The sequence below is a fragment of the Aotus nancymaae genome, unplaced genomic scaffold (assembly GCF_030222135.1).
Source record: "Aotus nancymaae isolate 86718 unplaced genomic scaffold, 86718_ANA_hifiasm-v0.15.2.pri h1tg000064l_1, whole genome shotgun sequence".
Taxonomy (NCBI): Eukaryota; Metazoa; Chordata; class Mammalia; order Primates; family Aotidae; genus Aotus; species Aotus nancymaae.
Genome location: NW_026988479.1, coordinates 9,236,798 through 9,257,078, shown reverse-complemented (window position 1 = coordinate 9,257,078; position 20,281 = coordinate 9,236,798). Strand labels below are relative to the sequence as shown.

At 49.2% G+C, this 20,281-nt stretch overlaps 1 protein-coding gene across 11 annotated transcripts in view; it reads right to left on the bottom strand.

The window, feature by feature from the left end:
- Nucleotides 1–4,043: 4,043 nt before the first annotated feature.
- The window catches only part of TCF7 (transcription factor 7), a 35,927-nt gene continuing 19,689 nt past the window's right edge, over nucleotides 4,044–20,281 (bottom strand). For 3 of the 11 annotated variants that reach the window (XM_064366320.1, XM_064366325.1, XM_064366324.1), the window contains 7 exons: nucleotides 16,807–16,915; nucleotides 15,916–16,003; nucleotides 12,733–12,852; nucleotides 12,154–12,316; nucleotides 11,937–12,044; nucleotides 11,403–11,451; nucleotides 4,044–8,929 (listed from right to left, as the gene is read on the bottom strand). In XM_064366320.1, the coding sequence (XP_064222390.1) occupies nucleotides 8,850–8,929; nucleotides 11,403–11,451; nucleotides 11,937–12,044; nucleotides 12,154–12,316; nucleotides 12,733–12,852; nucleotides 15,916–16,003; nucleotides 16,807–16,915 (717 nt within the window). In that variant the 3' untranslated portion in view covers nucleotides 4,044–8,849. Of the gene's footprint in view, nucleotides 8,953–10,187; nucleotides 10,261–11,402; nucleotides 11,452–11,936; nucleotides 12,045–12,153; nucleotides 12,317–12,732; nucleotides 12,853–14,102; nucleotides 14,196–15,915; nucleotides 16,004–16,806; nucleotides 16,916–20,281 lie in introns of all 11 variants that reach the window. The other 8 variants (XM_021677505.2, XM_064366323.1, XM_064366316.1 and 5 more) reach the window with 7 other exon arrangements.

Genomic DNA, 20,281 nt, shown 5'->3' with positions numbered 1-20,281 from the left:
AATAGGCCATTTGTGACCATTGTGGACCCAAATAAATCATGCACATGGTATTAAGAAGCCGTTTTCAATGGCTGCACCATTCTTTTCCTACCCTTCTTTTTCCTATTCCGTGCTGTATGCCCACTATTTCTTTAATGTATCTACTAGAACTTTTCTAGGCTTTCACCTGTAGTGAGTGGTCTTTTCTCATTATCATAGCAGCCAAATCTCAGTCTTCAAAACTGTACTAATTTCTGCCTGCTCTCTTACTTCCCAGACATTCTTCTAAACAAATATTGTGGCATGAAGTCATACCTTGAGGCTGGAGTTTCATGGCTCATGGAGTTTCGTGTCTGCATGGCCTTGAGCAAGTTGGAAATAGTAGGTAGTATGGTTTTACAGATCTAGTGCAGTCTGCTTTATATTAGTTCCAATACTTAATTGGAAGTCGCTTGACAGCAGGATTTAACTTGTATTGAGCAGCACTACTCCATGAATTTCAATATAAGTAACATAAGTGAAAGGTCCTTGTGAAATGCAGGCACACGGCATAATGAAGAACAGTTTTAAAAATGCATGAGATGGGAGAGCTGGTAATAGCCTTGGTTTGGAGAGTGGTTACTGATAAATTATGAAGATGTTCTCTAATTACTGTTACAGTAGTAGAGGAAAGGAAACTCTTCTTGATTAACTAACCTTAAGGGTCAATTAGGAAATGTCCTTTATTTCACCAGGAAAGAGAATTGAGAGGAAGAAGGTATTTGGCTGATTTGGGTGATTGAAGAATGTTTGTGAGGTTCCTCTATAAACAAGGAAAAAAATGCATGCTGCTTCCTGCAGTGTGCTGCTTTTAGTGATGAAGTCCTTTCAAGGACCTTATGTCAGTCCTTTGACTTCTTGCCTTTTCATTGATTATGTCACTTGTGATCTAAAACCAAAACCTTCCTGAATGTTAGCTTATGACTTTCTCCTTAACATTGTCATGGCAAAAGGTGCCCCCTCAAACAAATTCTAATATATATATTTTTTGAGACAGTCTTGCTCTGTAGTGCAGGCTAGAGTGCAGTGGCACAATCTCGGCTCACTGCAACCTCCGCTTCCCAGGTTCAAGCAATTCTCCTGCCTCAGCCTCCCAAGTAGCTGGGATTACAGGCATGTGCTACCATGCCCAGCTAATTTTTTCATATTTTTAGTAGAGATGCAGTTTTACTATGTTGGCCAGGCTGGTTTCAAACTCCTAACCTTGTGATCCACCTGCCTCAGCCTCCCAAAGTGCTGGGATTACAGGTGTGAGCCACGGAACCTGGCCCTAATAATTCTTAAGTTGTAGAGGCAAGTTACTCTTTTGAAGTGCTATTGTGTTAGCTTACTTTAATAAATCTACTCTTGATATGTAAAATAGATAATGCTTTACAGTTCTTATGTTTTTCCAAAGATTCACAAAATCATCCTGCAGCTCCCCATGTGGGATCATAACTATGACTTTTTACTCTATAACTGTTAGAATATACCGCTACTGGAATTAAGCAAGAGGTATATTGTGACTTGGTTGGATAGGTAACTGCAGCCCTGTAACATGACATCATAGTAATGCTGAACTTACCTTAAAATTAGCTAGGGAGGGAGTAACAGTGAGTCACTCTGGGGATCTGACTTAGGGCAGGCAGATTTTACAAATAACTTTCAATTTTACTTAAAAAATCGGCTAATCCTATGGGCTGTGTTCTGATCCCAACATAAATTTTTTAAAAATTACATAAGTTGCCTAGGCTGTCACTAAGGCAGTTTGGAAATACGAAGTGGTTTCCACCAGAAAAGAGAGATTTGAGAAAGCAGCAAACCTCTTGCTCTGAGCACCCTTTACAAGCTGAATTTTTGCTTGCCAGCATTACCATTGGAAGATTTTTTTTTTCACTGCTCCTTGCAGAGCAGGGCTACCCCACAGGCATTGTGCCCAGAGCCTGAAGAGCTTTTTGATTCTTCTTATAAGAGATAAGGTCTCACCTCTGCCACCCAAGCTGGAGTGCACTGGTGTGATCACGGCTCACTGCAGCCCCGAACTCCTGGGCTCAGTCCTCCCGCCTCAGCCTCCTGAGTAGCTGGGACTACATGTGTGTGCTGCCACGCCTAGCTAGTTTTTGTATTTTTAAATTTTTTATAGAGATGAGGTATTGCCATGCTGCTCAGGCTGTTTTTGAACTCCTGGGCTCGAGATCCTTCTGCCTCAACCTCCCAAAGTGCTGGGAATATAGATGTGAGCCACAGTACTCACCGATTTTTCTTTTTTCTAAATAAAGCTCAGTGTACATTTTAGTAGTAAGGACCAAGTAAGTGTTCTCCCTACAAAGTTTGAGGATTTGAAAAGTTAATCTTCAGTTATCTGGATTTGAAACCAATGTGTGAATAACTTTTTAAGCTAGGAAGAAGTCAAGAATAAGATTGCAAGCAAAGGGAAAGCTTATAAAATGGTTGAATCCTTATAGTTCTGGCTTCTTGGTAGAAAGCATTAGACATGCTTTCCCTCTTGGGAGCGGGGAGCTTTTGGTGTAGTTCAGGAGACAAGGCATAAATACTGCTGGGAGGGAGTAGGTAAACAATAAAAATGTTCCTGTACAGAACAAGATTAATGAGCCAGTGGGGACTACAGAACTGAAAGGTGCTAGGAAAGGTTCTGTAAATTTGGATTTGTTTGGAGCTAGAGAGATGCCATAGTGAGGAAAAAACAGTGCTCAGTCAGGAACTAACAACCGAAGATTGGGTGTTGGTACGTTTCCTTGAGAATATGGACTGTAAAGAGAAATTAGGGTGGGATTAATGATACTACTTTGCTGACAGTAGTATTTTATCAGCGTGTTTATTCATGAGACCCACATTAGGCAGGGCAATTTTTGAGTGTTTGAATTAAATTCTAATTGTTGTTGTTGTTGAACTAAACCATTCCTTTGAATGTTGGGTCCTGATGACTTTTTCTTGTTTACTGTTGTTAAAAATCATTACCTCCGGCCGGGCGCGGTGGCTCAAGCCTGTAATCCCAGCACTTTGGGAGGCCGAGGCGGGTGGATCACGAGGTCAAGAGATCGAGACCATCCTGGTCAACATGGTGAAACCCCGTCTCTACTAATACAAAAAAATTAGCTGGGCACGGTGGCGCGTGTCTGTAATCCCAGCTACTCAGGAGGCTGAGGCAGGAGAATTGCCTGAACCCAGGAGGCGGAGATTGCGGTGAGCCGAGATCGCGCCATTGCGCTCCAGCCTGGGTATCAAGAGCGAAACTCCGTCTCAAAAAAAAAAAAAAAAAAAAAAAAAAAATCATTACCTCCAGTGGTCAAAGAGAATGAGTAAGAGAACTGGCTGTGCATATCAAGATGAAGTATGGTGTAAGAAATAGTTTAGAGCATGTCCTTTGGCCCAAGATTGAGCCGTTTGGACGCCTAAAAAGAGTTGGGTAAATGTTAGCCTTTCTGATGAGGTGTTAGTGGAGATAATCATTGGTGGTGGCAGAAAAGTGTTGTTGAAGGTGTTCTTGCTTGACACACTTCCAATGCAGGGCATAGTTTGAGTGATAGATGATTAATTCATTGATGATGTACTTGTTGCCTTGCAGTCTTGTGTACTGTTGGCTACCTCTGGTCTGTGTGCCAGTATAGAGCAGCATTCTATGGGAGGAATGTACTTGCTCACAACAGTGTTTGCTTCCACATCTATAGTTCATGTAACCTTCTGATATCTCTTAACTTTCAATTTTCTGCAAGTATTTAAGTATATTCAGACGTTCTGATATCTCTTAACTTTAAATTTTCAACCTGCTGTATAGCAGCCTCTGATGCACACTGAGGATCAGCTTATTTCATTAAAGTGCTCTCATTTTGAATACCTCCCACCTGTTTGGTGAAAATTCCTATTTGTCCTTTTTTTCCTGAGTATACCATTTCATAACCTCTAACTCTGCCTTCTTCAATTGCTTTGCAGATTTTTCTGTTCCAGGAAGCTTACTGAAAGGGGTGGGAAAATAGAGGAGCTGTACTTTGTACCCTGAAGTTACTCAAGCAGGGTTTCCAGAGTGGCTTTTTTTTTTTTTAATTTTTATTTTTTTGGTGAGTAGAACCTAGCTTTTCCTTTTCCCTCCTGTCCCCTTCAAGCCCCCTACACTGCTTCCTGACATTGATTGCACATGCCTGAAAGAACAAGGCTTCAGATAAAAGAATGAGAACACCTGAATGAAAAAGGAAGACTTACTTGGTCTAGAGCCCCTGGTGAATATGAAAGAAGTGTTGGCCTGGACTATCTCCTGTGTAATTCACAGCTGCTCTCTTGTCTTAAGAAGTGAAACACCCCTTACCTTCTATTGCTAGTGACTTAACTTGTGAGGACTCCTAGGGGATAGGATAGTTTCCACCCCTAGGACATATAAGTTTTCCCTTTCCAGTTAACATGCCTAATCCCGTGCTATCTTGAAGAGCTTGAAAATCCTTCCTGACCTGAGCCAGGCTTTTATTTTGGGGACTGCCTATGAGAACATACCTACCATCTGTGTTCCCTATTTTCAGATTCCCTGTCATTAGAGTATTTTCACATGCTCACTGCCAGTAATGGTTTGTTAGTAGCTCCAAACCATTGGAGAGCTCAGGAGTCTGAATTTGAAAGATGCCCACAGGGTGATTTGAGAAGGTGATCACAAGTTGGGATTGGGGGTTTTGATACATGCAGGGTCTGCTTGGGTGGGCAGCTGTTTCAAAGACCCTTGGTGAACTCTTAAAGCCCTGAAGAGCTTAAAGAAAGCTCTGAAGAGATCTGAGAGTCATGCTTAAGCATCCTTTCTAACCTCAAAGAAAAGCCAACTTAGACTTTTTATACAATTAACTAGATTTGGGTCTTAAATTCTTCTACTTTGATATATAGGCCGAAGAAGTAGGAGTTTTACATGGCCTTGTTACTCTTGCCCCTTCTTTTCTGTGCTGTTTTCTGAGAAATGGATGCAGGAACTGATTCCCTTTCTTCCTCTCTGGAACAGGATATAAAGAACCATTCTACTTCCCTTTACTTATGGCCTTCCTGGCCAGGCTAAACAGAGCTAGGCAGCCATGCTTCTGAGCCAGCTATTGGGGGTCCACAGCCAGAAGGAATAGGAGACCACAGGAACCATTCAAAAGATAGTTACGTGTCAGAATAGAGTCCAGCTGTGGGGTTCTGTTAAAGGAGACACCTTCAAATTGGGAGACATAGGCTTTGTCCGCTTGCTGGGCTGAACCCTCACCATATCCACTGAGCACAAAATGGGCAGCAGGTGTACCAGGGGAGGGATGAACATGTTTCAAGCACATTGCAAGTCTGCTAGTTGTCTGGAAATGTTCAAGGGAGTCTAGGGTATCTTGTCCTATAACGTCTCAGAAAACAGGGTTGGTCCTCAGCTGACAGTGAAGGGGGGCTGGTATGGTATTAGAAGTTGAACTTTTGAGGTTGCAGTCTCAAGTCACCCTCTGGCCTCACAGGAATGCACCAGGGTGATTTGGGAGGATCTGAGTTTCCTTTATGAAGTCAGATTAAAAAAAAAAAAAAACTGATTTGATTTAAACAAAGTTGCAAAGGCTTCCCTGCCAGTACACAAAGACTGCATTGTTCATGTACCCTGTGTACTCTAAGACACCAAATCAGATGCAGCAACCCGATCTTGCATAAGCCCTGGCTAGAATGTAGGGTTTTGTTTTTGTTTTTTTTTTGTTTAAAACAACTAGGCCAGTAGCCAGAACAGAATTCTTTAAAATGGGACAGATGTCCAGAGAATGGCTAGTGTCCTCTAACACTCTCCCAGAAAGAAGCAAGTCTAGGGTTACAATGTCCAGTGGCCTACTTTAAATAGACACTACTCTGGAAGATTACTTTCTTTATAAATATCTTTAAACACAAAATCCAAAAAATATCAGTAGAATGATAATGACAATGCAGATGGTGGCCCATGTGAAAACACTTCTTGCCCAACATTTATCATCTACTTGTTGACCTCTTGAGATGCCTTCATGACACCTTTTACATTCATAATAGGTCTCAGGAAGACAGCAGTGTACTTGGTGGAAACTGCCATATAAAAAGTGGGTGGTAGGGCGCTAAACAAAATGTAAGTACACATGGATATATGGAATGGAATAATAGACATTGGAGACTTCAAAAGCTGGGAGATAGATGAAAGGGGGATGAGGTATGAAATCCTACCTGTTGAGTACAGTGTACACTATTTAGGTGCACGGTACACTACTTGGGTGAGGGGCACACTAAAAGCCTGGACCTCACCACTACACAATATATCCATGTAACACAGCTGTATTTGTACCCCCTAAATGTATACAAATAATGTAAAAATAAAGTGGATATGGTGGCACTAGTGTCCACCAACAGTGTGTATGATTTTTTTAAAAAGTGGGTTGTAAATTTCTCAAACTTGAAGGCTTGTGTGAAAATATGAAAAATACTTTGTGTCTTAACAGATACAGTTGTTGGGAGGAAAGGATGAATAGGATATGCACTTGTGGAATGTTTTCTCTCTGTTCTGAGAGGAAAATGGAGCCTAGTGGTCAAGTGTACCTATTTCAGGTGGGATTGTCTTTTCAGGCTGTACGGATGGCAGTTTCCAATTCATTTATTCTTATATGAGCACTGGGGAGCAGGCTGGCCTACATCATTGTGGGGTCAGAAGATCGGGGGTTTAAGAGCAAAGCTTGGAATGGGAGTATGGGCCTAGCTCTCAGGGGTGAGGCAGGCAGAGCCCACACCCCTTTAGGGAAAATGACAAGTGTAATCCCTGGTTTCTGCAGGTTGGAGGTTTGGAAACGTGCACCATAGGGAACAAACTCCAAGTTTCCTGACTGGAGAAGAAAAGGAAAGAATACCATGTTCTGTTACTGAGACAGCTTATTCCTCAGCATCAGGCTTTGAAAAACAAACCCAGTAAAAAGTTATCTTTATTCTCATGTTTAAAAAAGTTTTTCTATGATGATGCATTAACAATACAAAAATACTTTGAACACTACAATAATCTTTTTTTCTCAAGACTTCTTGCAGTGTTACACTAGAATATGCGGTCTTTGGAGTCTGAGAAACCAGTGGCTAAAGTAGGAACTAAAGGCTTTTTTTTAAGGGGTGTGTGAGTACATGGACAGCCTTTTTTTTTTTTTTTTTTCTTTTTAAGACGGAATCTCCCTCTATTGCCCAGGCTAGAGTGCAGGTGTGCGATCTTGGCTCACTGCAACCTCCGCCTCCCAGGTTCAAGTGATTCTCCTGCCTCAGCCTCCTGAGTAGCTGGGATGACAGACACGCACCACCACGCCTGGTTAATTTTTATATTTTTAGTGGAGATGAAGTTTCACCCTGTTGGCCAGGCCGGTCTCAAACTCCTGACCTCAGGTGATCTGCCTGCCTCGGCTTCCCAAAGTGCTGGAATTACAGGCGTGAGCCACCACACCTGGCTGGACAGCCCTTTTTTCTTTGGATTCAGGCTACATAGGGTGAGGAGGCAAGAAACAAAATTTAAAAACTTGTTTTTCAAGGCTCAGGGTTGAAGCATGGCTCAAAAATGAGTTAAAGTAGGCTGTGGTGAAGACCTGTTGTCCACCACTGGAGGTTTTCTGGGCTCCTTGATTTAGTTATAATGGTCCTCTGTCCTGCAGCTCCATGGGGAAACTGCAGTTGGCCTGGACTGAATGCTGGAAGACAGGCTCTGGCTGTTGTGAGGTTTTGGGTTTGTTGTCTCACAGCTGCCCAGGAGCTGGCTGGACTGCCATGGATGAACTGGAAATGGAATTGTGAAAAAGGCTCTCTGAATGGGGAGGGGTGCACTGAATTTGGGCCATGACGTCTCTGAACTGTTGATTGTAGCTGCTGGTGACAAGCCTGGGACCTTGGTATCATAGCTTCTTAGGCTAGTTGAGTCTTCTCAGGAAACATTTCCAAGTAATTTGAACTACAGCCAGATTACACCCTACGCTCCCCAACTTGCCTGAGAAGGTAGTGTCATGTTATTTCTGTTGCTTAGGTCGATAGACCTAAACTTAACCTATTCAATTCCCCTCCCCGCCCCTGCTTCTTGCAAGCTCCTGAGAACATAGAAGCTTCCTCTGGTCCAACTTATGAGTAGCAGCTGGTTTTTTATAAATAGAGCTTCTCCATTTCCTTAAAAGAGAAGGGTTGTCATCTTGAGCTTTGTTGTTGTGACCATGCGCAATGTTGTTTGATAAACCAGCTCATTCTTGGTCCATGAAGTATCTGTATAGGGAGGGTGTGGCAGTGGGGGATAGGGGAGATGGGTAGAGAAGGTAGCTAGGCTCAGTTCAGCTCATCTCTGACCTATATCAGAAAAGCTAGGGAGGCAGAGGCTTCTGGCTGGCAAGACAGATGGTAAAAAGAATAGATGTAGGCAGCCATAGCTACAAGATACGCCCTTAATTAGGTGACACATCAACACAGATCTGATTCCCACCACTTGGAGCAGTTTGAATCGATGGCGTCAGGTTCAGGCAGAAGTTGTGCAGCCTCTGAAATCTTCAGGGTCTGGACCCTGAGATAGAGTTAACAGGACCCCTGGCTGATTTCCATGCAATCGGGGTCTCTGTTGCTTCCTCTCAGAGGGTAGGCTCCTGGAGGAGGCCAGGTGTCCTGTACCTGCTAGGCCGCCTGTCTCTGAGATTCCTGTTGCTGTACCTGTGTACTCTGCAAGGCGCTGCGGGGGGCCTGTGGGGGCCCTGGGGCTGGGAGGCTGAGAGCAGTGGAGAGATCTGGGGATGTAGGTGCCGGCTCTGCAGGGCTAGCAAGCAGTTCTGTGGGAAAGTGGGGCAGCAGATGGTATGAGGGTGAGTCCTGGGGAGCTGGGGACCCGGGGCAGCCTAGAGCACTGTCATCGGAAGGAACGGGGCTGGGGTAGCGGCCTTCTCCGGGTAAGTACCGAATGCATTTCTTTTTCCTCCTAGGAATAGTGAAGAGAGTTATCTGTAAACAGAGGGTGAATTCATAGTCATACACACAACCAAAAAATGCTGCCTTTGCACAGGCCTGGCTGATTTCTTGTCGTCTCTTCCTGTGACTTGTGTGGTAAGTCAGTGTCCTCAGACTGCCAGCCTGGTTGGCCTGGCCCAGACCTAGGGCAGGTACAGTTCCCAGAGCAGCCACCAGGTGGCACAGGGGCCTTTTGTAACTAGGGCTGTGGGACACCTCCTGTCTTCTAGGGGAGTCATCTCCCAGTGCCGGCCTTTGAGCTTCTCCAGGTTTGTGGGAGTCAGATCTGCACTAGGGCAAGGGGCTGCAATGCCTGTGGCTTTCTTGCTCAGCCATCCCAGTCCTCAGGCTGGGCTAGAGGAAGAAGACATGGGCAGTGACTCCTCTTGTCCATTACCATCCTTGAGTTCTCTGGGCCAGTTTGTCTTGGATGGAATAGAACCTCCTCTGAAGATAGGGTTGTTTCCCACTGTGCATACATATGTGGGTACACAGACACACTCCAAACTCAACTCCTCTTTGCTCTTTAACAGGGAGCATGGTGGGCGCTCTGAGGGCCTGGACAAGTGTTCCTTAGAGCCAGTGGCCTTACTGCCTGGAGTACCCTCTGTCTTAGCTCTGCCAGGCCTGGCCTGAACCTGAGGAAACTTTAACCATTTGGTGGGTAAACCTTGTCACACCCACAAGTACTTCTCTGTTGTACAGTGAAACACATGGGCATAGTGCCACCAGGCCCATTTCTCAGACAGCCCAGGGTACCCTGGCTCCTCTTCCCCAGCCTCTCCAGCCCTCTGGCCTCAGTAGGTGCAAGATAGCAGGTCATAAGGATGCCTAGCAACTAGATAGTTCTGTGTTGTCACCTTGTTTTCAGATTAAGGGCTCAAGACGGTACAGGCAGGGATCCCACCTTGAAGTGAGGGAGCTGATGGGCCATGATGACTTTGAGGCCTGGGAATGGGCTCCAGGCCCCCTGAGTGGTGTTTGAACCATCTGTTTGCTACTTTCTTGAGTCTGTCCTTTCCTTTCTGGAACATCATGTCTTTCCACTTCTCCTGCACTTAGACCCAAGTGGTCTTCTCCATACACTGTGTTCAGTATTTGCTAGTATTAGGAGGCCTGAGCTCCCCAATCTGCTAAGTATGCTAGTAGGCTGAGGGGCCAGTGGAACATGTGCAGAGTCAGGGAAGCAGCTTAAAGCAAAGGGAGAACAATGGTGGGGACAAACCCACCTGCACGGACCACACCAATCCATCTGCTGGTTGAGGCCAAAGCGAGCACGGCATTTCTTAGGCGAGCCAGGGTCTGCTCACAGCCATGCCAGAGGGGCAGAGCAGGGCAGAGGGCGAGCAGGCAGCGGGGCAGAGCAGGGCCCAGAAAGAAGACGTAACATCAGTGTTAGCCAGTTACAGATACCCTATAGCCCCCATAGACAGAGTGGGCCTCTCCATGGCACAGCCAGCCCCAGTGGGAGCCCGAGAGCCCAGAGCCAAGATATCAGGAAAGGCGGGCACCCAGCTAGACAGTAGAGGCAGTGGGAAGAATGGGAGGGAGGGGGTCCTGTCAGTCTGGCTCATCTCTGTGGCTTGTGGGGTCCTTGCAGCATGGAGGTTACAGAGGGGCCCAGGAAAGACCATGGAGATCCAGCCTCTTCTGCATTAGGGCCACCCATCTCCTCCCCAACTCCCTACCCATTTTATCCTGTTTTTCTTCATTCTTGACCTATATTCCCTCAAGGGATAAGGCTGAAGGCTATAGCTTATGCTTGTTCTACATACTTCCAGATGGAAGGAAGGGCCCATTCTTTGCCTTGGAAAAGGAACTCTGCCCTGCTCTGTCCCAGTCTTAGCCTCCAGCTGCCCCATGTGGGGACAGCACAGCTGAGAAAATCATGGATGTGGATGCTCCACAGGAGCAGGAATTCACCCACGGGAAGGAGGCCTGCAGCAGGGTGTGGGCTTCTCTACACAGACCACTTTGCACAGCCATGAAAGATGTTGGAGTCGGGGTGACAAATTGCCAGGCTCCAGCCAGTAGGCTGTGTGACGACTAGGCCTAGTCATGGGGCCTGGCTCAGCCTCTCCCAATCTCAGCAGAACTAGCTAGGACACTGGGCTAAGCATCAAACCATACAGTCAGTTCCTTGCTAGCTTCTCTGGTAGAGTCTAGCTGTGAGTGGAGCTAGCAAAGGTGGTGGGGACAAGGCAGAGGAACACATCATCTACCCAGCAGAAGCCAGTTCTGCTAGGTTTCCCTGGGACTTGGTGTAATACAGCTGTTTCTTGCATGGGAATTTGACTTGTGAGATGCAGGCCTTATTTTCATAGGGCCCAGGCCCTGAAAGTTCCTGGCTGGGTACCCTGTTCCTCCCTTTGGGTCAGAGGAGGGATACTATTGAAATGGGGACATGGAGAGGAGCCTCCACTACTGCTGAGGGAAGGTCTCACCTGTGGTGGATTCTTGGTGCTTTTCCCTCGACCGCCTCTTCTTCTTCCCCTGCAGGGAACAAAAGGAGGGATGCTCAGATCTGGAAGGCAGCTACTGGGATACCCACAGCCTGCTGCCTAGCTTGGGTACCCCTGGGATTCTGGGCATACAGGCCCCTCCTACCTTGGGGGCGCTGGTGTTTCTTGATTGCTCTTCTTGCTAGGCTGCTACGGAGTGCATTTAGAGGCTCTTCCCTTGCCCCAATTGGGTCTCCAATTTGAATGGAGGGAGGTGACTTCCAGACTGCTGCTTTCTCCCCTTCTGCCCATGTGGCCCAATCAAATGTTGAGGAATAGCCCATGTGTGAGCGTATTGTGGAGTGGTGAATAGGATGTGGGCTTGGCCTCTTCTGAGCAGGCCATGGGAGGCCTTGGACCCTCCATGCCCTTCCTCATCTGTGCCCTTAACTGCCTTCCTTGCTGAGATTATGCATGGGGCCATGGTTTCTCAAAGGGTCCCCTCCCCACCCCTGCTGTGTGTCACTGGCCACTCACGTAGTTGTCCCGCGCCGACCAGCCTGGGTAAAGCTGCATGTGCAGCTGCCTCTCCTTGCGGGCCAGCTCATAGTACTTGGCCTGCTCTTCTCGCGACAATGCGTGCCACTGCAGTGGGGAAGGGGGGCAGGTGGGATGCATCAGGGAGTCAGCAGGCTGCACCAGGCTGAAGATGGTCTGGGAGCATCCCTGCCAGCCCACCTGCCCATGGTCTCACCCTGCGGCCTAGGATCTGGTTGATGGCAGCGCTCTCCTTAAGTGTGCACTCTGCGATGACCTTGGCTCTCATCTCCTTCATGTACAGCATGAAAGCATTGAGGGGCTTCTTGATGGTTGGCTTCTTGGCCTCCTTCTCTGCCTTGGACTCTGCTTGTGTCTTCCTGAGGGGCAGAAATCCAGGTTGCTCAGGGGTCCCCCAAGTGTCCACCTAATGGCAGGCCCCTTCTCTAGTGTGGGCCTAGTGTGTAAGTGTATGTATGATACCAGAGTTTTCTAAGTGGGATCTTTTCTAGCTGCCTCCAAATGGGTGAGCAGACAGCTAAGTATCTGTTCCTTACTGGAATACTACAGCCAAGTGGGAAAAGCATGTGTTAAGGACTTCTGAGCCTCTCCTCTGTTGGCTCAGAGAAATCCTTATTTCCCCATCCCACCCACCCCTTCCTCTTCTAAGGATCAAAAACATGTAGTCAGAGACACAAAGCAGCTTGGCCAGGGACCTCGTGGCAGTCCTCAGGCCTGGTGGGAAGACATATGTGTCCTGGCTGACACACCCCCTGCCATCATTGTCTTGACTCACAGGTTGCGGTCGTAGGGCTGCAGCTCCTGCTTCCCTGAGGGGGGCACAATGGTGGGGTGGGGGATGGCTGCTGGGTGACCAGGTACACCAGAGCCGAGCATCAAGGATGGGTGGGTGAACCTGGAGGCAGGAAGAAAGTTAACACTGAGCCAAGAATTATGGGCCAGACCTTGGGACACACATGGAGGCCCCTGCATAGTACATGACTTGAGGACACAGATACTCTACCCCTGCTGGCCTGGACATAAGTACACAGATAAATACAAATACCTGCTCCCAGCACACTACACAGACATACTGCAAAAATCTACATAGATTGCCATTCAGGTTACTACATAGGTCCCAAGTAGCTTTTGAATCTGTCCCCTTCTCATGTTCTGCCCCCATCAACCAGCCTCAGGAGCCTGTGGCTGCCTTATGAGGCCTCATCCCTCTACTGCTTGACTTTTCTAGGCCTCTCCACACAATAGCCAGAGTGACCATTAAAAACACTTGAATGTTCCTGGCCTGCTGCTGCTGAAATTCCCCCAGCGTCCACAGAATAGAACCCAGGCTGCTCCCAAGGGCCTGCACAGCCTTGCATGAGCATCTCTACTGATGTTTCTACCTCTTCTCTTCCCCTTTGCTTCTTGCTGCTCTCCACTCCCAGTCAGCCCCAATTACGGCTGTTCCCTTTGTTTCCCTCTCACTAAAGATCTATTACTCTTTTCATGAAGCTCTCTCTGATCCATCAGGCCTGGTGAGGTCTCCTTAGGGCTTCCCCATCACTCAGCTGGCCCATTCAGCTGCTGGTGCCATGTCTACATTTGCTATGCTGGGCTGTGAGCTCCAGTGGGCTAGAAATGTCTGCGGAATCCCCTGCTATTGCATATCTGGCACTGAGTCTATCACTGAGGGAGTGAGCTAAGTGAAGGGATACATGTACACACACCTCCCACTTCATTTTCTTGCTGCTCTGTGGAGACCATTCTGTCTGTTAACTGCTTGCACAGGTGTTATCCCTGAGCCAGCAGCCCATTGAGGACTTATGTAAAAGATGCTGTCTCAGCTTGGGCAGAGCTCAGGGGATGCCCAAGAGAGTCCTCCTAAGGGATGCAGAACAGAGGTGAGTGCCCACCCATCTGCACACAGACTGAGCCACATGTGCATGTAGTGGCACTCTGCTACATGGTGTGGCATGGGGTTAGGCCTGTTGGCACTTGCACTAGCTTCATTCTCAGGCACAGGAAAGCAGGGGGCTGCAAAAAGACAGACAGACAGATGGACAAAAGACTAACACAGGGCAAGCACTGGCCTGGGCATGGCCTTGTGTGGGCATTGAAGCCTGGGCAACAGGAAGCAGGAGCCTGGCTGCAGTGTAGGGGACTCACCTGGGGTAAGGGGCGCCAGGGGCTGCAGTGGGGGCAGGGAAGTGCTGTCTATATCCGCAGGAAGGGGACAGGGGGTAGAGAGGAGGGCTGGGCCTGTGGTTAGGAGAGACAGCTGTTAACAGTCTGGCTGCTGGCCAGGCATGGGGAAGGACTTCCCTACCTTGCTAGGCCTTGACCCATAGTGTGAGACAGATGGGCCTCGCTGGAATTTCAAGCATCTGCCACCAGAGGGCAGCTTGTGCTGCACCTGTTTCCCTCTATAAAGTTGTGTGGGTGTTTGAGGGATGGAAATGCTATCCTTCTCCTGGGACCAGCTTAGCAGACCCCTGGGCCCCTCCAGCCTGCTTCCTGTTTCTTCGACGATACAGGGTTGATACCTGTCCTGGGGCCATTGCACCCACTGTTAACACTGGATTGTTTTGCCCCACTTTGCCTGCTTCAACTCCTGGTCATCCTTCAGGTCTTGCTTGGCTACGTGACCTTTTCTCCTCAAATCCCTGAGATTCCACGCTGGATGAGGTACCCCTGTGGGCTCCTACAATCCCTAATCAAAGCATTACCAACAGTGCCCCATAACTGTGCTTCTTGCCTGGGTTGCCCACTAGGTGGACTGAGTTCTGAGAAGGCAGAGACCTAAGGATCATTTGGCTTCAGCAGTGCTTCCCTGGTGCCCAGAACCCTGTCTGGCACACAGTAGGGCTCAGTGGAGAGATGGCTAAAATATCCCCACTTCTTTCCTCACAGCCAACTGCTACCAGGTAGAAGCCGAGAGCATAGGCATGCCTAAAGTCCCCTCCTTAGAGCTTTGGTGGGTAAACATGTGCTCTAGGCTCAAGTCTCTTGGTCTTCAGTGCTGCTGGCCTAGGGGATGCTTTTGAAGGGCTGGGCCACAGATTTGCATCCACAGAACCTGGTCTAGTGCAGTAAGGCTGAGATCTTGAGCATCTTGCCACACTTTGATCCTAGGGGTATTCATGGGGGTAGTCTTGATTAGTATTCAGAATGGATTGTCCAAGGAGAATCTGGAATGGAGGAGGGTGCTGACTGCAGGCTGGGCCTCTGGCCTGCCCAATCTCCTTGGGAAGCCAAGTTTTCCTGCTGTTAGGTGACTGCCACAGCCCAGCTCTCTGAAATAGGCTAGAGACCTGTGCAGCTCACACTGTTGTTGATGAGTATAAAGGGCCAGGTAGCCTGCGAAGGCCCAACTCCAGCTGTGGACAGGCCTTTTGGCCCATAGTCAGGCCTACTGGCTTAGGGGTCCAGGCTTCCTTTTCCTGGCCCAGCCGACTCTCCAAGCAGGCTGGTCAGAGCTTTGGGCTCAAGCAGGCGCCACAGGGGCAGGGAGGAACACTGCCCCTCAAGCAGCTCAGCCAAGGAAGGGACCAAAAGCAGTAGGCACTGAGGCCACTGAGCTGAGAAGCAGCAGCCTCTGTGGTAGCCATTCATGCTGTCGCCTCTCTGCTCAGGTCCACCTTTCTTCCTCACATACTCATATGGCCCTGGAGGTCCCTTAGTGGCCCAGCCTTCTCCCATACAAGGGGACCTCTTGGACACTGAGGGAGACAGGGCTGGGACCAGGGACCAGCTCTTCTGCCTCCCCAAAGGGAGTATATCAGGCTATCTGGGGAATGCAGGCCAGGGGGACCCCTAGCTCACAGCCAGGTTAGGACAGAACTCCTGGCCAGCCCCTGGCATCTGAACAGAGCTGGCAGCAGGGTGGCCAGCCAAGAGGGATGGAGGAAGAAATGGAAGGGCAGGCAGGTCTTGGTCCGACCAGCACACGGTACCCCTTTCCCATTGGGCCCACACTCACCAGCTCACAGTGTGGGGGAGCTGTCCCATGCTGCCTGAGGTCAGGGAGTAGAAGCCAGAGAGGTCAGGGGTCTGCAGAGGCCTAGGAACTGCAGAAGAGAGGCTGAGTGAGTGGGCTAGCCTGACCTGGCAGGCCACATCAGTTACTGCATCCTAGAGCTGCCTACAGGGGCCTTAAGACGCCACCAGCTTTGCTAGAGGACCAGACATAAACTGGTTTATTCAGGACGACCCAGTGTGAGAATAGTGTCCCTTTGACAGACAAGGGAACTCAGGGCAGAGGGCTGGGTGACTTGTCTAAGACATCAGCTGGCCAATAGGCAGAGCTGAAGTCATTCAGGCATGTAGGCCAGGCCTCCTGGTCCACGGCTGGGGCATCTCTGCTGGGAGGACTCCAGCCTGGCTTTCTGGGTAGGAGGCAGGTCCTTGGTCTAGGGGAGCCCAGCCTGGGTAGCCAGGGCTCCACCTGCCCCCCAGGGTTGAGTCAGCAGGTTTCCCACAGCTGACAATGAGGGATTTCAGAATGACTTTGCCTGAGGCTGAGGTGAATCAGCCATCACAACCACCACTTTCCATTTTCTCACTGAGGGGAGGAAAGGCTACAGTTTTACAGTTCTCAGCAATGCTTCCATACTGGCAGCAGCATTACCCATGGGATTTAGGCTTCTACCTCAACCTGAAGCTTTCACAATTTGACCTAACACCCCCTTTTCCAGTCTTCTGGTGCCCTCCTACCCCCAGTCCCTCTTTCTGGAATTTTCTTTGGGCCCTTAGTTTGCACAGCCCCGGGTTCTCCAGTTATAAAATGAACCCAGCCATCTGGTCTCAGAAACTGGGGACTTGGCCCTCAGGCTCTGATTTCCCTGGGCCCCTCCCCATTCCAGGCTTGTACCTTGCTTCTGGCTGATGTCCACAGGTGCAGGGGTGGGGTGTGGGCTGTTGAAATGTTCGTAGAGAGGAGAGAGTTGGGGGACACCATGGGCAGGCTGACTGGCCTTGTGCTGAAAAATGAGAAGGAGGGTGGGTGAGTGTGGGGAGTCCTGAGAGAGGAAGGCACCAGGGTGAGGGTGTGTATACAGGCAGGGTCCCAGTAAATTGTGTGCAGGAAGCCCAGCTATCAAAAGTGGAAGTGGCCAAAGCCAGAGGCATCAGGGAAGGAGATACCACTCAAGCCACCCTGTCCAGTGCACCTGCCCACTAGCCTGCAAGACTTTACCCAAGCAGTCCCACCTGCTAAAAATCCTGTTTTTTCTAGGCACTTATTTCCTAGAGGTGCATCTGCCTGGTCCAGAAAACCCTTATTGGCCTCCTCATCTCAGATTTGGCTTGTCTGGGGGGTTGCTTACAGCCTCCAGCCCCCTAAACCAGGACATGGTTTGAGGACCCAGGCCTACCCTAGCACAGCCTGGAGCTTTCTTTTCTCCTCCTCTAGCCCCCAATCTGGGGATCCTGAGTCTGACCATTTGTCTTGGCTCAGGCCTGACAGGATTTGCTGGTACAAGGAAGGGTCCTCCTCAGTCCCCTAACTCAGGGGAGATGGGGCCTGGCTTCCTTCAGGGCCACCCTACCCAGTCCCTGTACTTCCTGTTTTGTCAGCACCGCAGGACTCTTTACTTTTCTTTTTTTTTTTGAGACAGAGACTTGCTCTGTGGCCCAGGCTGGAGTACAGTGGCACAATCTCGGCTCACTGCAACCTCCGCCTCCCAATGGTTTAAGTGATTCTCCTGCCTCAGCCTCCCGAGTAGCTGGGATTACAGGCATCCGCCACTGTGCCCAGCTAATTTTTGTATTTTTAGTAGAGGTGGGGTTTCGCCATGTTGGCTAGGCTGGTCTTGAACTCCTGACCTCAAGTGATCCACCTGCCTCGGCCTCCCAAAAGTGTTGGGATTACAGGCATGAGCTGCTGCACCTGGCCAGAACTCTTACTTTTCACACTAGTTGCACTGCTCTATCGAGATGACTCAGTCAGCAGGCTGGAATAGGGACTCCCCAGGGAGACTTGGCTGCAGGGAGTTGCTGCCAGGGCCAAGGCCCAGGTCTACAGTATTCTCAGTGCACATCTGCATGGGTCAAGGCCTTGGAGACATCATCTGCAACCAAGGTTCAACTTCCCACTTTGAAAAGCCCGTCTGCAGGGGTGCTGCTGGCTAGGAGTATGGATGAGTGATCTCTGACCCCTGGCAGAGAGGAAACGGGACATCTTTGGGGCAAGACAGTAATGAGGGCTGTGGCCTGGGTTCCTCCCCACTCTGTGGGTACAGTTTCTGACTGGGTGAATTTAGCCAGACTCCTTAAGAGCTTCAGGCTTCTCTCCTGGTAGTGAATGGAATTTATGGCCCCTTTATTTCTGGGCCTGGAGAAGGGTGCCTCATGGTGAGGGGGCCTGGCACAGTCTCTTGGCACTTGGTTATTGGAGCCCAGGGCAAGCCCAGATGGAAGGTTGGGTATAAGCCCCACTGCAGCCAAGGCATGAAGCTCCCAGCTGGGCACAGGCCCCCTACCCTGCTAGCAACAGCTGTGTTACTGGCATCTTCCCTCATGTTCCTGCCTCCGGGCTACAAGCTTCACCCTTCTCCTCTGGTCTTGGGGAAGGTGCTGACACTGCCACCTGCCCTACTCATCTGTCTGCTCACCAAGAAGAGCCTCACATAACAGGGCTACCTGGGCTTTCTCCTTTCCTCAGGCAGACAGAGTATGATGTCCCTATAGGTGGCTGGCAAGGAAGAGGAGAGGCTGGGGCAGCTGCAGGGTGTGTGGAGACATGTGAACTCCTTCAGGTATCTGGTACCTGCCGTGTGCCAGGAACTGTGCCATGCACTTTGTAAACCCTGTCTCATTCCCGTCAGGGTACAAACTGGCTGCCATTTCTCCCATCTCTAAATCTTCCCCCAGCTACCTACCACCACCTGTCTCACTCCCTTTTACAGAAACCTCAGCAAACCTGTCCACATTCACTGCCCCTAGTTCTCAGCCCTCATTCTCTCTTCAACCCAGCCAGACGGTGTCTTGCCCCATCCCTCTACCAGATGACTCTTGTCACAGTCCCAATAACTTCCACAATCCTGCTCAGTAGTCAATTCTCAGTTGTAATTTTACCCGACCTCTCTGCAGCATCAGACACAATTGGTTTCTCCCACTTCCTTGAACTAGTTTCTTCACTTGGATTGCAGAATGCCACACTGCCTGATATTCCTCCAGCTTCATGGACCACTCCTTCACCTTGTTTCTGGCTTCCATCTTCCCCTCATCTGGGTTTACAGCTTTAAATATCTTCATGTGATGACTCCACATTTCTATCCCAGCCCCACTTCTAGGAACTCTACTTTCCAAATGCTTACTCAACTCTACTTGGTGGTCGAAATGCCTCCCAAACTCAACATATCCAGATCAGAACCTCTGACTTCCTGCCCCAAACGCTCCTCCCTGTCTTCCTCAGTTAATGGTCACTTCGTCCTTTCAGCTGCTCAGACTAAAAACCTTGAAGTCATCCTTGACTCCTTTTTCTCTGATACTCTATATCCAATTTGTCAGCAAATCCTAATGCGCTACCTTCAAAGTGTATCTAGAATCCCACCACTTCTTCCTTCTTCTTTGTCCTCCACCCAGTCCAAGCCACTATCACTTCACACCTGGATGACTGCAGCAGACCCTCCCTAGACCCCTGCTTCTCTCCTGCCCCTCTGCCAGTCCTCAATCCAGCAGCAAGAGGAAGGTGCTGGGGTTACAGAGGGAGATCATGTCACTCCTACCTAAAGCTTCCAGTGGCTTCCCATGCTATCTCCTGACCTGGGGCCTACAAAGTTCTATGTGCATTGGGCGCAGTGGCTTCATGCCTGTAATCCCAGCACTTTGGGGGACTGAGGCAGGAGATTGCTTGAGGTCAGGAGTTCAAGACCAGCGTGGGCAACATAGCAAGGCCTTGTCTCTAGTAAAAATAAAAATAACTAGCTGGGCATGGTGGTACATGCCTGTAGCCCCAGCTACTCAGGAAGGCTGAGGCAGGAGGATCCCTTGAGCCCTGGAGATGGAGGCTGCAGTGAGCCATGATTGTGCCACTGCACTCCAGCCTGGGTGACAGCAAGATACCGTCTCAGAATAAATAAATAAGTAAACCTCTACGTGATCTGTCCTCTGCTCCCTCTGTAACCCCAGCACCTTCTACTTTCTTCCTTGTTCACTATGCCCGGGACTTCCCATGGATGCTTTAGCCTCCAGCATCCTTCTTCATTTACTCCAGTGATAATTTTGTAAATGTGCCATGATGTGAGGTAGGTTGGGAAGCCCAGCTCTAGGCTTGCCTTTTCACTGACCTTTTACTAGAGGATCCTGGGCCAGTCTCATCCCTTCTCTGAGGCTGCATTTTCTCC